The sequence below is a fragment of the Suncus etruscus genome, chromosome 8, assembly GCF_024139225.1.
Source record: "Suncus etruscus isolate mSunEtr1 chromosome 8, mSunEtr1.pri.cur, whole genome shotgun sequence".
NCBI classification, from domain to species: domain Eukaryota; kingdom Metazoa; phylum Chordata; class Mammalia; order Eulipotyphla; family Soricidae; genus Suncus; species Suncus etruscus.
Window position 1 is genome coordinate 4,074,343 of NC_064855.1, and position 12,141 is coordinate 4,086,483.

Here is a 12,141-nt window from a genome sequence, read left to right on the forward strand (position 1 = left end):
TAATAATCCAAGAGTATAGTCAGGTGAAAAATCAGTTTCTCTTTCAAAAGCAGGTCACTCCACTAAAATGATCACAGACTTATAGTAAAGGGATATATGGGCAAGCTGCATCACTAGGAAGTAAGAACTCTGGAGCTGCTAAAGAAAATAGACAAGGCTCGGAGAGATAGCACAGCGGTGTTTGCCTTGCAAGCTGCCGATCCAGGACCAAAGGTGGTTGGTTCGAATCCCGGTGTCCCATATGGTCCCCCGTGCCTGCCAGGAGCTATTTCTGAGCAGACAGCCAGGAGTGACCCCTGAGCACCGCTGGGTGTGGCCCAAAAACCAAAAATAAAAAAACAAAAACAAAAACAAAAAAAAAAAGAAGAAAGAAAAGAAAATAGACAAATAGGGCCAGAATGAAAGCACAGCAGTAGGGCATTTGACTTGCATGCAGTTGACCCAGGACAGACCTGGGTTGTATTCCCGGCATCCCATATGGTTCCCTGAGCCTGCCAGGAGTGATTTCTGAGCACAAAGCCAGGAGTAGCCCCTGAGCACCACTGGGTGTGGCCTCAAAACAAACAAAATAGACAAATGATCACAATGGAATGAGTCTGACCTCATAATACACGTGTCAGAGCTTGTATATATTGTATATTGGCTGTCTCCCAAAACCTCAACATTTCAGGCTGATTATTCCAATATTTCTACCACAGCATGAATGTTCCTGGAGTTTTTCTATAAACTATTAAATCAGAAAGCCTGAATTCATAATTCATTTATGGCAAAGGATTGTTTAAATGTCTTTCTGTATTAACATCTTCTTATAAGAAATTTTGAGCCCTGCAGTTGCTCTTCTGTTCGCCGTGCTCTCCTCTCTGCCGAGCGTCGTCGCCGGGATGGCCTCCCAAAACCGCGACCCCGCCGCCACCACCGTCGCCGCTGCCCGTAAAGGAGCTGAGCCCTGTGGGGGCGCTGCCCGGGGCCCCGTGGGGAAGAGGCTACAGCAGGAACTGATGACCCTCATGATGTCTGGTGACAAAGGGATTTCTGCCTTTCCTGAATCAGACAACCTTTTCAAGTGGGTGGGGACCATCCATGGAGCTGCTGGCACGGTCTATGAGGACCTGAGGTATAAGCTTTCCCTGGAGTTCCCCAGCGGCTATCCTTACAACGCACCCACAGTCAAGTTCCTCACACCCTGCTACCACCCCAATGTGGACACACATGGGAACATCTGCCTGGATATCCTGAAAGACAAGTGGTCCGCTCTCTACGACGTCAGGACCATCTTACTATCCATCCAGAGCCTGCTAGGAGAACCCAACATCGACAGCCCTTTGAACACGCACGCAGCAGAGCTCTGGAAAAATCCTCCAGCTTTCAAGAAGTACCTGCAGGAAACCTACTCGAAGCAGGTGTCCAGCCAAGAGCCCTGATAGAAGGACCATCTCTGCCCTGCTCCTCCTCTGTCTTCGTCTTTACTGTCCCTTCAGCTATTCCTTTTGTCATTCCCTGTCTTGGTCTCTCTGTACAGGACTCCATGTCTCCATTTGTCATTTTATTTTTGTTTTGTTTTTGTTTATTTTTAAATTAAGTCTGTTCAACCCTTGTGATGGTTATATTAAATAAATGTATTTGGGAGGGAAAAAAAAGAAATTTTGTGAAAAAAAAAAGAAATTTTGTGAGCTAGAAATAAAATCCATTTTCAAAAAATGAAAATCATTAACATGATAGCTATTTTTATTTTATTTGGTTTTTGGGCCATATGTGGCAGTCAGTGCTCAGGAGTTACTTCTGGCTCTGCACTCAGATATCGCTCCTGGCAGGCTCAGAGGACCATATGGGATGCCAGGATTCAAACCACTGTCCATCCTGGATTGGCTGCATGCAAAACAAATGTCCTATCACAGTGCTACCACTCTGGCCTCACGTGTGTTTGTTGTTAAGTGCCAGGAGAGGAAGCAGCTTCTGTCCTAAAGACAAAGCACAAGAAACAGTCCTTGGGCACAGTCATGTTTACTGAAACTCCCAGGACACGCATTGCATGACACCAAGAAGAGATTTAGGTTTTTAAATATATTTCTCAAAATGAGTGGGGGCCAGAATGATAGTACAGTGGGAAAGGTGCTTGCCTTGCACATGGCAAACCAGGGTTTGGTCCCCAGAGGCTGCCTGAAGTGATTCCCGAGAGCAGAACCAGGAGTTGGCCTTGAATTTTTCCAGTGGTGCTAAAGAAAAATTGGAAGAATAAAAAGACATTTAGGGGCTGGAGAGATAGCATGGAGGTAGGGCATTTGCCTTGCATGCAGAAGGACGACTGTGGTTCGAATCCCAGCATCCCATATGGTTACCCAGGCCTGCCAGGAGCGATTTCTGAGTGTAGAGTTAGGAGTAACCCCTGAGCGCTGCTTACTGTGTGTGACCCCAAAACAAAAACAAACAAAAGACATTTAGTATACCAAAACCAAATATAGCTTTCTATTGCTTTAGTGAAAACAAATATGGAAGTAGGAACAATAAAGTGAAAGAAACTTTGTCAATATTCATAAAATCAATTTTCATATGCATTATATGGTTATCCTATATAATAATACCATGCCCAAGGAGAGCACCAACAGGTGATTTCTAGAACCACAGCAGAAATGCTGAGAGTCACATATAAAAATACAGTTAGAAGTTGTTAACAGCACACAGGTTATAAATGAACAAATGAACAAAAACCCTGCATTCTCCTGCATACAACCCCTGCATACTAATTTTCAGTGCATTCACATCTTAAACAAAACACCAATTAGGACTAAGTGGAAGTTATTACCCACACAAATAAACGTCCAAGTCACAGACAGAGAGTGGAAAATATTTACCAAAGATCACAAACCTGCCTTATGTGAGATGACAGTGTTTTGAAACTTGGTCTCTGCTTTCCAGTCCCAGGCCATACAACATTTTTCTGTGAATGCTATGTTTGTACAAGTTAGAAAAATTCAGGTCTTGAAGCAGGTCATCAACTTATCTCTCATTCATGCTCGAGTTTGCCTCAGAAAATGATCATTAGAATGGTTTAAATTAGGGCCCGGAGAGATAGCACAGCGGTGTTTGCCTTGCAAGCAGCCGATCCAGGACCAAAGGTGGTTGGTTCAAATCCCGGTGTCCCATATGGTCCCCCGTGCCTGCCAGAAGCTATTTCTGAGCAGACAGCCAGGAGTAACCCCTGAGCACTGCCGGATGTGGGCCCCCCCCCCAAAAAAAAGAATGGTTTAAATTATATTTCACAAATGTGCTTTTAAGATCATGTCATTAAATTGTGGTGCACATGGATTAGGCTGAAAACTTTTGGAAATAATTTATTCAGTAAGCAAGAATAGAATGTGCAAAGGAGACAAAAACCCACAGACTTTCCTCTACTATTGTTTTTTTTATTTAAAAGATGTACAATATTAGATAGTTTTATGTATTTTTGTTTGGAGCTTTTTAAAAATTCTTTTACTTTATTTAGACATGGTTTCCCTCTACCATTAACTGATGACAGGAATTCCATACTGAGGATTTTAAGATAGGCAGCTTCTGATGAGAAGGACATTTGTTTTTGAAAAACAGCAGGATTAAAATTTGAAGAGGTGGGATCGGAGAGATAGCATGGAGGTAAGGCGTTTGCCTTTCATGCAGAAGGTCATTGGTTCGAATCCTGGCATCCCATATGGTCCCCCATGTCTGTCAGGAGCAATTTCTGAGCATGAAGCCAGGAGGAACCCCTGAGCACTGCCGGGTGTGGCCCCAAAACCACACACACACACACAAAATTTGAAGAGGTGGGATTGGAGAGATAGCATGGAGGTAAGACGTTTGCCTTTCATTCAGAAGGTCATTAGTTTGAATCCCGGCATCCCATATGGTCCTCCAAGCCTGCCAGGAGCGACTTCTGAGCATGGAGCCAGGAGTAAACCCTGCGCGCTGCCGGGTGTAATCCAAAAACAAACAAAAAATTTGAAGAGTCAACATTTATTTAAATAAAATTATGTTTTACTGGTCAAGTGCTAAATCTGAGTCTCTTTAAGATTCCAAACTTGTCACTTAGAGAAAAATATAAAAACTATATATTGCTATTAACAGAGAAGTAGAATATGGCTGTCTCCTCTTTTGAAAGTGAACAGTAAATTAGCTGGGAAGATAAGAATGATGACAGAGGGAAAATTGAACCAGCCTTGAGAAAATGAGAAGGTAAAGCTAAGTTGCTGGAACGAAACTTCTGAATTATTAGAATTCACTCAAAGAAGAACCCATGTAAATGGCTGTAAAGTCTACATACACCGAGTTTCTGGAAATGAGATTAAGTTCCTTGAATGATAGTTCCTTATATTTAGGCTAAGAAAAACAGAAACCCCAAGCAGATGCAGAAAATAAGTGAATGAAGGCCATCAACGGATTACAGCAGTTTGATTCGTGTCCACAGAGGTGGGTTGCTTGTTAAGCAATACTATTGCAAGTTGATCATCCGTGTAATTTTCTATCAAACATGCACAACCTCCACTCTGCCTGGAATTTCTCATCAGAAACAATATACTTTTTCCAAGAAGTTACTGCAACTGCATCTCCAAAAAAGGATTCTTTCTAGGCTAGGAATCAGCCACTTGTCCTATAAACAAAGTAAGGTGGTAGCTCACGTTGAGATTTTATTTTTAGGTCACAGAATCCCCAACTATTACTTGAAATTTCATGCAAAGGGATGCGATTTTGTAAACACATTAGCCTTTTTTATGTCCTCTCATACAGTGCCACAGTATGGCCAGTAAACCTCCGTTAATCAAAGAAATAACAAGGGATGTTCACGATGTGCAGCTATGGCATTGCTAGAGGAGATCAAAGCTCTGTCCCCAAGGAGCTCACATGTGTTGGCATGATACATGGTTTTAGTGCACAGATCGAATGAATTTCTCATCCATGGGGTGTCCGGTGGGTTCAGCTTCAGCAGGACACCCGACTGGGCAGAAATGGGAAATGTGGACCTGAGCAGAAATGCCAGTTACCCATATTTAGAAATCCTGCCCTGAGGGCTGGAAGGACTGGCCGTGATATGAAGCCTATCACAAAGAGCGGTGAGTGCAGTTAGAGAAATAACTACACTGACAACTATGGTGACAACAATGGTGACAATGTCAATGAGCGAGAGAAGTTGAATGCCTGTCTCCCACTTTTATTGTCTTATTGAACAACTAAGTGGCTAGTGGTAATCACTGTGTGTGCTATTTACAGTTCAGATATAGTTTCTTTCTTGGGAGAAGATTAAGGGGAGAAACAATAAAAATAGTATTGGTATTAAAAAAAGACAAAAAAGAATGCCTGTGTCCAATACAGGCAGGGGCGAGGGAGCAAGGTGATTGGGGGCAGTGGTGGTGGGAAGGCTGCAATGGTGAAAGGGGGGGGGGGTTAATAACTAAAACCAAAATACAAACATGTCTGTAATCATGGTGCTTAAATAAAGATGATATATATATATATAAAACAGAAATTCTGCCAGTGCCCCACAGTTTGGTGGAGATCTCATTGCCATCTCAGCATCCTGGAAGGCTCCAAGATCTATGAAACTTGCAGGGCGGGATTAGTGAGCTGCAGCAGCGGGCAAGGAAGGCGGAGGAGGGGACCAGTTTCACAACACTATGGTGCTTGCAAACCCCGAGGCGGGGTGCAGGACTCGGGGAAACAGGTACCCCTTGGGGCGCCTTCACAGGGGCCTAATCTTGCAGGTGCAGGTATGCAGAGGGGTGGGAGGCACTTTTGGTCATTAGATCATAGGTACTGGGGATGGCAGTTCAGGTTCAGGTTGCACTAACCCGGGTGCCCCTCGGGGCAGCATGCCTCGGGGTACCCCAAGTCCCTGACCCTGAACAGCTAGCTCTGCATCCAGTAAAGGAACCTGGGTGCAAAGTGGAAAGCTGCTCAGTTAGGCGCCAGGCCGTCCCTCTCAGCCCCTGAGCCTTTATTTATTGTGCAGGAGCTGCCCCGCTGCAGCCCAGGAGCTGTCTGACCCGCTGTACCCAACGGGGCGAACCCCGGCCGCTCCCCCAGATCGGGGATGCCCCGGGAGGGTCAACCTGTCAAAGCACCTTCGCCTTCGTCTGCGCCTGCGCCAAGCTGGGGCGGCGCGGCGCGAAGCCACGCCCACACCCGATCCCGACGTGCGGAAGTCCCGCCCTAGGGGCGGGGCCTGTGGGCGGCGTCTTCCGGGGACGCGCGCGACCTGGCGCGACGCCGAGTTGCGATGCGCGGGCCCGTGCGCTGACTGAGGTGGGCGCCGCCTCGCTTCGCCTCGCCTCGCCTCGCCTCGGCCCGGTGGCGCCTGACTGAGGTGTATATTCCCCCTGAGGCCTGCGTCGCGTGTTCGGGGTCCGGGAGACCTCGGCGCAGCGGGACCTGCGCCCCAGGCCGGGGCAAGGTAGAGGCCTGGCCGCACCCCGCGGGCGACGCGCCCCGGCCTCGCTGAGCGCGGCTGAAGGAGCGCTGAGGTCTTGCTGAGGTGCCCGGAGCTGCTGCCGAGGGCGGCTGAGGTATCCTCAAGTACCGCCGAAATACTGCTGAGGCACCGCTGGCTCAGATACCCTGAGGTACTGCTAAAGTACTGCTGAGGTACTGCTGAAGTACCGCTGAGGAGCAGCTGAGGTACCCTGAAGTACCGCTGAAATACTGCTGAGGCACGGCTGGGGTACTGCAGAAGTACCGCTGAAGTATTTTGAAGTACTGCTGAGGAGCGGCTGAGGTACCCTGGGGTACTAGTGAGGTACTAGTGAGGTAATGCTGAGGCGCGGCTGAGGTACCTTTGAGGTACTGCTGAAGTACTGCTGAGTACCACTGAGGTAATGCTGAGGTACCGCTGAGGCGCAGCCAAGGAGCGGCGGCTGAGGTTTCCTGAGGTACTGCTGAACTACTCCTAAGTACCACTGAGTTAATGCTGAGGTGCGGCTGAGGCACCTGAGTACCTTTGAGATACTGCTGAAGTACTGCTGAGACATGGCTGAGGTATCGCTGAAGTACTTCTGAGAAGCGGCTGAGGTTCCCTGAGGTACTGCTGAAGTACTGCTGAGTACCGCTGAGGTGATGCTTAGGTGCCGCTGAAGTATTGCTGAGTCACCACTGAGGTAACGCTGAGGCGCCGCCGTGATATCCTGAGGTACTTTTGAGGTACGCTGAAGTACTGCTGAGATGCAGCTGAGGAGCGGCTGAGGTACCGTGAAGTACCGCTGAAATACTGCTGAGGCATGGCTGAGCCACCTCTGGAGTACTGCTGAGAAGCAGCTGAGGTGCTGAAGTACTGCTGAGTACCGCTGAGGTACGTTTGAGGTACTGCTAAGGTACCGCTGAGGCACCGCTGAGGCGCAGCTGAGGAGCGGCTGAGGCTCCCTGAGGTACCTGTGAAGTCCTGCTGAGTCACCACTGAGGTACCGCTGAGGCGCAGCCGAGATATCCTGAGGTGTCTTTGAGGTACTGCTGAAGTACAGCTGAGGTACCGCTGAAGTACTTCTGGAGTACTGCTGAGAAGCAGTGGAGGTTCCCTGAGATACTGCTGAGGTACCGGTGAGGAGCAGCTGAGGCTCCCTGAGGTACCGCTGAAGTACTCCTGAGTACTGCCAAGTCCTGCTGAGTCACCACTGAGGTACCGCTGAGGCACGACCGAGATCTGAGGTGCCTTTGAGTACCGCCAAAGTACTGCTGAGGAGCGGCTGAGGTTCCCTGAGGGACTGCTGAGGTACCTCCGGGGTGCCCTGAAGTACCGCCGAGCATTGCCGAGGTAACTGAGGCAGCCCAGGAGGTAGCCTCGAGTCCTCGGCGGGGCGGCCCCTCGGGCCTCGCCATGGCGGGCAAGCGCAAGCGCGTGGTGCTGACGATCAAGGACAAGCTGGACATCCTGCGGCAGCTGGAGGCGGGCGGCTCGTCGCGGCAGCTGGCGGGCGCCTACGGCATCGGCGAGACGACGGTGCGCGACATCCGCAAGAACAAGGAGCGGCTGCTGCGCTACGCCAGCGGCTCCGACTCGGCCGGGCTGCTGGCGCGCCGCAAGTCCATGAAGCCGTCCATGTACGAGGCGCTGGACCGCGCCATGCTGCAGTGGTTCCGGCAGCAGCGCGCGCGCGGCCAGCCCGTGTCGGGGCCGCTGTGCGCCAAGCGCGCCGAGTTCTTCTTCTACGCGCTGGGGCTGGACGGCGACTTCCACCCGTCCGCCGGCTGGCTCACGCGCTTCAAGCAGCGCCACAGCCTGCGCGGCCTGGGCGCGGGGCCGCGGGCGCGCGACCACCCGGACCCGTGCGGCGGTCTGCGCGACTTCCTGCGGCGGGAGGGGCTGCAGCCCGAGCAGGTGTACGGCGCCCACGACGCGGGGCTCTTCTGGCGCTGCCCGCCGCGCGCCCAGCCCGGCCCCGGCCCGGGCCCAGCCCCAGCCCCGGCCCCAGCCCCGCGGCGGCCCGGCGAGCGCGTGAGCCTGCTGTGCTGCGCCAACGCCACGGGCGCGCACAAGCTCAAGCCGTGCGTGGTGGGCCGCGCCCGGCCGCCGCGCGCCTTCCCCGCGGCCGACACCGCCAACCTGCCCGTGTCCTACCTGAGCCAGCGGCGCGCCTGCCTGGACCCGGCCACCTTCCGCCGCTGGTTCCACCGCGCCTTCGTGCCCCAGGTCCGCGAGCACCTGCGCGCCAAGGGCCTGCGCCCCAAGGCCGTGCTGCTGCTCCGCGGCGCCCCCGCGCACCCCGGCGACGACGCGCTGCGCTCCGACGACGGCCAGGTGGTGGCCAAGCACCTGCCGCCCGACGCCGCCGCGCTCCTGCAGCCCGCCCACCAGGCCGTTGTGGCCGCCCTCAGGAGGCGCTACCGCCAAGGCCTCCTGCAGGCCAACCTGGACGAAGGCGACGACCTGCGCGCCTTCTGGGCCAGGCTCACGCTGCTGGACGCCCTCTACGAAATCGCGGCGTCCTGGAACTCGGTGAAGCCCGCGACCATCAGCCGGGCCTGGAAGAAGGTCCTCCCCGCCCTCGACGACAAGGAAGGGCCGGACCCGGGCGCAGAAGACAGCTCGGCGGCCGCCGTGGCCTCCCTGGCACAGCGCACGAAAGGCCTGGAAAGCGTGACCGCCGACGGCATCGAGAGGTGGCTGGACGTGGACAGCGCGGAGCCGGGCTACGAAGTGTTGAGTGACCGTGAGATCATCAGGCGGGCACAAGGCCAAACGGACGAGTCCAGTGACAACGAGGACGAGGACAGGGAGCTGGTCCCGGAGACGCAGATTGATCACGCTGCGGCTCTACAGTGGACGGAAAATTTACTAGCTTACCTCGAACAACAAGGGGACATGATTCTCCCCGACAGGTTGGTCATCCGCAAACTGCGAGCCACCATCAGAAATAAGCAGAAGATGTCAAACTCAAGCCAGTAACGGCATTTCGCTATTCTTACGTATTTGATCGCTCTGACTCTCAATGGTTTGCTCATGCAGCTTAGTTTCTTTTGCTTTCTGAATCCGCAGACACGAGTACTGTGAGCTTCAGATATGAAATGTATCTGAAGTGGTTGGAACGTTATGTGTTTCGCCTCATCCGTGTGTGTCTCGTTTCCTTTTTCGCACACATATTCCAGAAGCCTATTCCGTAAAACAGATTTCAGGGAACATGTGTATTTTGCTTTGCACATCTTCAGATAGCGTTTCTCTAATGGCATTTCTCATTTTTTCTAGCATCAGTTGCGAGACAACAATGATAAGGTTAGACACTTTACTAAAATATTTTCTCTCCTTTGTCAGGGTTATCACAACACTGTACTATCCATCTTAGTTAACTGCTTTGATAAATCTGTGTGCACTGGTGGAATTAAATACCAAAGTATTTATAATAATTCAAAATAAAGCTCAATTGAAAAATTAGTCCATAAATTGTAAAAAAAAAATCAACTTAGGAATTTCATCTCTGTTCTTTTTGCAGTGGATGTCAAGATGGGGATAACTTTTGAGAAATGAAGTCTATGTGGGAAGTGATTACTAAATTAATGGGCCAACTTGGAAAACTGATAGATAAAAGGTATTCTACTTGTCTAAAACAGTTGAGCATTTTTGGGAATTTTAGTTACATAAAACCAATCAGTAGATTTGTCTTCATTGTGTCTCTTATGAATTGGGTAACAGGTCTCTTATTTATTCGTCTAATTATAGCACAGGTTTAGTAATGTTGTATGTAATAATATAAGTTTCTACATTATATATGGAAGAGCTTTTTGGGGAGTTGTACTTGGAAATGTTATTTGAAAAGCCTGTCATTATCCTCTCCCTTTTGATAGAAGAAAATAATAAAGTTTTATTATTTTAAATAAGCCATAGATTGTGCTCCATTATTTTATGAAGGCAGAAATTATTATGGAAAGTATCAGATTCTAAAGGATTCTGTCATCTATTATTTTGACATTTGTGAAAGACATTCTAGAATTTGAGTTGATAAACTTTCCAGGTAAACACCATATATTTATTCAATACATTGGAACATTTTTTTTTTACCTGTTCATATATGTTATGACTTAAAGGGTCCTTATTTTATTTTATTTTATTTTTTTATCTTTGTTTTTATTTTGGGGGGGCCATACCCAGCAGCGCTCAGGGGTTATTCCTGGCTATATGCTCAGAAATAGCTCCTGGCAGGCACGGGGGACCATATGCGACACCGGGATTCGAACCAACCACCTTAGGTCCTGGGTCTGCTACCTGCAAGGCAAACACCACTGTGCTATCTCTCTGGCCCCAGGTCCTTATTTTATATTTTAGTGTTAAAATTATTCCTATGGTCTTTATTTAAAGGTTTAAATTTAAATACAAGCTTCAGTTGAATACCTTGTATTTTATAGTGCCTTCCTTAGAATTGTAGAACAAGATTTTGTTTTTCATAATCCCTATATCCTTATGATATATATCTAACTTAAAAAAGATGTTTCTTATGATAATTAAAAAAATGGTATGGTATGAATTGCCTCAGTGCAAAGGAGAAATACATCAGAGGTTAGTATACATATTTTACTACCATTACCTAGAAATATTTTTTTACTTTTCTACAAGAAAGTTTGCATTACCACACGTTTGGGAATTTCATTTTCTTTTTCTTTTCTTTTCTTTTTTTTTTTTTTTTTTGGTTTTGGGTCATACCCGATAGCGCTCAGGGTTTACTCCTGGCTCTATGCTCAGAAATTGCTCCTGGTGGGCTTGGGGGACCTTATGGGATGTCAGGATTCAAACCACTGTCCTGTATGCAAGGCAAATGCCCCACCTTCATGCTATCTCTCTGGCCCCACTTTTGGGAATTTCTGTGAGGATTTACTCTCAAATCCATCTTGTCAGAGAAATCTAGCTCTATCGTTGCCATCTAGTGGTAAAATTAACATCACTGTTGTGGTGCATGGTTTTCAATTTTAGCATGTAGTAAAAGGCTTGCTCTTTGGTGGCCTTGAGTTTAAATTCTACAACTCTGGGCTGTGTAGAAAGAACCCTGGGTTCATTCTTGATAGCTCTTTGCTCTTTCTGAAAGCTGTCAACACTGATAAGCTATAGTTTATTATTAAATATTAACATTAGAGACCCCAGTTACTGGAGATCATGTAACATTTCGTTATGAATTATTTAGAGGTGTTGCATGGCTCACATCGTAATTTTTGATGATCATTTGGTTGCAGGTAAGAGTTGAAACTTGTGCTTAAACAACCTCTTACTCTCCAGTTTCAATGTTTTTCTTGATACCCGGTTTACTTTTCTCCTCATTGCCCTTGTGGCAAAAGTTCCCTTTTAATTATCCTATACAAGGTTATAAAGGGTTAATATCAGGTTAATCTTCCTCTTTCAACCTAATAACATTTAGAAATATGGATACTTCATTTTCTGATTTCTGATTAGTCATGCTCAGTGAGTCATTCTCCAACAAATTAAAACCCACCATTAAGAAAGTGTGTGCAAATATTTTGAGATCATGAAACAATCTCAAAGGAAAAACCAAGAAATTTGCAAAAAAGACAAAACCATCTGGTTCAATTGTAAGCTTCCAATATAATAGTTATCCTGATGTAAAAGAGCCTGTGATTTTTCTTGCTTATTCATACTTTCTCAGATTTCTATTTACACTTGTTTTTTTTTTCTTCATTTTCACTGAATGA

The 12,141-nt window shown here is 48.2% G+C and overlaps 3 protein-coding genes across 6 annotated transcripts in view; 2 read left to right on the forward strand and 1 right to left on the reverse strand.

The window, feature by feature from the left end:
- MTMR2 (myotubularin related protein 2) overlaps window positions 1-12,141 on the reverse strand; it is a 176,522-nt gene that overhangs the window by 142,012 nt on the left and 22,369 nt on the right. The window lies entirely within an intron of this gene.
- LOC126016070 (ubiquitin-conjugating enzyme E2 C) lies at window positions 882-1,477 on the forward strand. Of its 4 annotated transcripts, none has more exons than XM_049778597.1 (2): window positions 882-1,185; window positions 1,240-1,477. In XM_049778597.1, exons 1-2 carry the CDS (start codon window positions 882-884, stop codon window positions 1,419-1,421), a joined length of 486 nt encoding a protein of 161 aa, XP_049634554.1. In that variant the 3' UTR covers window positions 1,422-1,477. The 4 variants fall into 4 exon arrangements, with proteins under 4 accessions (XP_049634554.1, XP_049634557.1, XP_049634556.1 ...); XM_049778600.1 differs by having other exon boundaries at window positions 882-1,028; window positions 1,206-1,477; XM_049778599.1 differs by having other exon boundaries at window positions 882-1,017; window positions 1,087-1,477.
- On the forward strand, window positions 7,829-9,401 carry JRKL (JRK like). The gene has a single exon (XM_049778560.1). The coding sequence runs from the start codon at window positions 7,829-7,831 to the stop codon at window positions 9,395-9,397; it is 1,569 nt and encodes a 522-aa protein (XP_049634517.1). The 3' UTR covers window positions 9,398-9,401.